This window comes from Sinohyriopsis cumingii, chromosome 12 (assembly GCF_028554795.1).
Source record: "Sinohyriopsis cumingii isolate HCF-2022 chromosome 12, ASM2855479v2, whole genome shotgun sequence".
Lineage (NCBI taxonomy): Eukaryota > Metazoa > Mollusca > Bivalvia > Unionida > Unionidae > Sinohyriopsis > Sinohyriopsis cumingii.
Genome location: NC_142972.1, coordinates 47,160,069 through 47,163,779, shown reverse-complemented (window position 1 = coordinate 47,163,779; position 3,711 = coordinate 47,160,069). Strand labels below are relative to the sequence as shown.

General features: G+C 35.4%; 1 protein-coding gene across 1 annotated transcript; it reads left to right on the top strand.

Moving 5' to 3' along the window:
* The first annotated feature begins 1,199 nt into the window (after positions 1 to 1,199).
* On the top strand, positions 1,200 to 3,472 carry LOC149786397 (cornifelin homolog). The gene is made up of 3 exons (XM_089978194.1): positions 1,200 to 1,284; positions 2,231 to 2,370; positions 2,988 to 3,472. The coding sequence occupies exons 2-3, from the start codon at positions 2,242 to 2,244 to the stop codon at positions 3,120 to 3,122; spliced, it is 264 nt and encodes an 87-aa protein (XP_089834320.1). The 5' UTR covers positions 1,200 to 1,284; positions 2,231 to 2,241; the 3' UTR covers positions 3,123 to 3,472.
* The last annotated feature ends 239 nt before the right edge of the window (positions 3,473 to 3,711 follow it).

Here is a 3,711-nt window from a genome sequence, read left to right as displayed (position 1 = left end):
CCGTATAAATTTCAGAACCGGAAATGTACTGGTCAGACAAGAATCATGATGTCAAAATGGCGTTATCCAGAACTTCTTTGAACACTTCACAATAGTTCCAGAATCATATTAAAGTTTAATGAACACTTTCTATTTCCACTGAATAATCCTAACAAATGTGTTTCCTGTCAAATAATATCTAAACACAACATAAATTACATATGAAGGCATGATGTTACAACAAGAACACAAGACATAAGAAAAACCAAAGTTGTCCGGATACGTGTACTTATATACTAGCAAAAGGGTGAAAACGGGCTTTGATACTGCTACTTACGTGACAAATCTCAAATTTCCAACATCAAAGAAGAACTCACATGACCTACCCCGTCCAATGAGAATTAACTTAATTCGTCTAAGATACCACATGACCGACTTGTCCAGAGTGAAAAAGCCTGAATCTAACATATTTCCTAATAAATGTATTATTATTACCTGTGAACACATACATAAGCATCTATTTATAGATCCTATGCAATTTTGCGTTCTTTAATTCTTAAAATAGACCCTATGGACGCACGAATTTTCAACAAAGATAATCACTACAACTTACAGCCACAAAAAAGAATCACAAATATTAGAGTAAAATCATGTACTAGGAATTACCAAAAAGATAAATATCTAAAACAATAGCTTTGGAGATATATAATCTCAAAATTTTGAGTAATTTCTCAATACAGCAATGAAAGCTCAAGAATCTCATATCAAGTACGCTTATATTAAATCCGTACTCCACTCATACTTTTTGACCTTATTCTTTGAAAACGTACAGTAGGATCGTTGCATTAAAATATCAATATACACATTTTCCATCTTGAATTGTAAATTTAAATTCAAGTAAATTTAAATTTAAGTAAATTTCCTTGAGAGAGATTTTTCAGTCGAGCACTTGTCAAAATTTAAATAATTAATACAACTAAAAATAATGGCATACCTACATCATCATGCTCAGGATTAATATGGCCATGTGTGCACATTGAAGGATACTGGAATGCCAGTAAATGACCTCTTGCTCTCTGGTAAACTTTCTAGTTACAAACATGTTTTTATCTCGACTACTATATCATACGCAAGACATATGTGTCACTCATTTCTGCGGCGGTAACGTGAAGGTTTTGCATAAAAAGCTACTCCTGTACCTGAAGACCCAAAACATGTAAGGGATAGCATTCATAATTGTACCACAAAATCCGGAAGCTCGGTTCTACTATAACCATGACCCACTGGTATCCTTCTAACTCCCAGGTAAAGGCAAGGTCAACTCAGAATATTGGTTATGTTTGTTTCTGCTCTCAAAGGTTTTATAGTTAAACGTCTCAGGTGAGAGGGGATAGGTATCATAATTGGAGGAGTAAAATAACCAAGCAATGCTAATTCTTGTACACCTTCGCTCCATCGACTAAGGTCAATATTTTATAACTTAGTATAGTTCTCGTTTAAAGTTTTTCATTATGATAAGAATCCATAAACCCTCTGAGGCATAGCTATCATACAAGAATTGTATAATAAAATGTTCTTTCCTTTAATATGCATTATTATTATTATTATTATTATTATTATTATTAATTTCTTTATGGAAAATCGTTTTGGGCATGATAATTGTTTCTTTGTACTATGTACACGCATTTTATTGGCATCATTGCTATTTTAACTCATTGCTTTCTTTCTTTGTTTAAATTATGCATTTGGTGTATCATGTGTACATATGTTCTACTAAAATGTCTTTACATTTTAATGCATGTATTATAGTAAGCCTTATATTGTTCGCGTGATTTTCAAAATTTTAACAGGTATCTTTGTTTTACATAGCTACTTTCTTACGTACCTAACTGCTCTAGTACTGTCACACTTGTTACATGTTGTGTCAGTAAAAATGACTGTATTCAGTAAGTGTTTTTAATATTACCCTGAATTTGCCCGTTAAATCAAGCTTACTTTATCTTTCATTTTATGTAGTATGCATGGACTCTCTATGTTCATTGTGAAGGTCATGTGGAAATGAAGATCAGGGACGTGGAGTTCCGAGACGTATATTTCCCTGGAATTTCTTGTTTATTTACTTTATAGGAAGACCAAATTTACAGCAAAGAATCATTTGACCGCTAAAAATGATCACCGTCAAAATCACGTGAATATCAATGCAGTTGCTTTTAGTTATTTTTATTGTTATTGTTTCTATCATTATTTCCAGGTTTCCTTGCAATGTTTTTCCCACCGTGTTTTAGTTGTTACCTAGCCTCACGGATGGGAGAGTTGTGCTGCCTACCGATCTGCGTGCCGGGATCTCTAATGGCTCTTAGAGTCAAACTGAGAGCAGGAAACGATATAGAAGTAAGTCGCGCAGCGGGCCCACATCTGCCTGTCTTTTTTGGGAGGGTGGGGGTGGGGGAAGAGACAGATTCGCAGACTTTCAGCGGAAGTGACTTTTGAAGGTTGCTGTTAATGTAAAACAAGATATGGGTATAAATATGTATTGAAATGCGTCATTATTATGTAACCTACGAAATACATATGCCATAAGCGGGTAACAATAGCCAATCCTACGAAAACCTATGGACATTTTTCAGATTCATTACAAAAAAGCCAAATTATCTTATAGAATAAGAACGTTTAAAGGAGGTTAGATTTTATATTTAAGAACAATTTAGTAAATTTATTATAAAATTAACATATTGCTTATTTGGTACTAGTTTCGCTTATTGTGCAAGATCTTAAAAATTAGTTATAGAGATGTTAAAATATAGGAACCTGATATTAATGGAGTCCGACAGGTAAATTATATTATTCCTCCCTATTACGTACGTTTCAAGAAAAGCAGCATCAAGAACAAAGCCAAATAAAATATTTCCGGACACGCCCATTGTTTTCAGTGTTCATTGTGATTGGTTTGTTCTTATTTTAGATATATTTGTTGCAAAAGACTATTTTCTTCCCTTTTTTATTTTCAGGGTAGCATCTGCAACGACTGTTTGTTAACCACGTTCTGTCCGACATGTGCCATGTGTCAAATAAAGCGCGAGTTGGACAATATTGAAAAAGGAATGCTAATGAGACAATTTGTAGCAACTGATCAGAGCACATGACATCGAGTGATGACCAATGGAAACAGTGACTATGGTTAGGGGCCGTCTATTTAGTACGTACGCATGGTGGGTGGGGTAACCCAAATGCATAAGCTTGCGTATGGGAGTGGTGTCTACTGATAATGTACGTACGCATAGGAAACAGGGGGTGGGGTGAAACCCCGATATAATTTGTCTAATACGTAACCTGTTCGACTGGGTTCAGTCGGCATTTGAATTTTAGCGGACAAACTGTTTAAAGTTACGCAGCTTATTTCTTTGATGCAGCCAGAAAGTCAACGTCGGTGGACTATCTGTTTTATTAAACACGTTAATATTATTAATCCGTTATGGTTTATGCGTGGATTAAGTATAGGCTGTTCTATAGAATTCCGGCGGGGGGGGGGGTGCGTCAAGCGTACATACGCAGGTGGGTGTGTGTGTAAAAAAAGTACGCATGTGTACAGAGAAGGGGAGGTGTCAAGTTTTGCCAGATTTATGCGTACGTACTAAATGGATGACCCCTTACTCTATTCACCATACAGGAGACTGGTTGTCTTGCTATAATTTTAACATGCATCCTGTATTTCTGGGTGTATTAGTGTACGAG

What these genes read in the sequence shown, in the direction of transcription:
- LOC149786397 (XM_089978194.1), top strand. Translation starts at nt 2,242, where the DNA reads ATGTTTTTCCCACCGTGTTTTAGTTGTTACCTAGCCTCACGGATGGGA. An exon ending in GAGCAGGAAACGATATAGAA is followed by an intron (nt 2,371 to 2,987) that starts GTAAGTCGCGCA and finishes TTTTATTTTCAG; the next exon opens with GGTAGCATCTGCAACGACTG.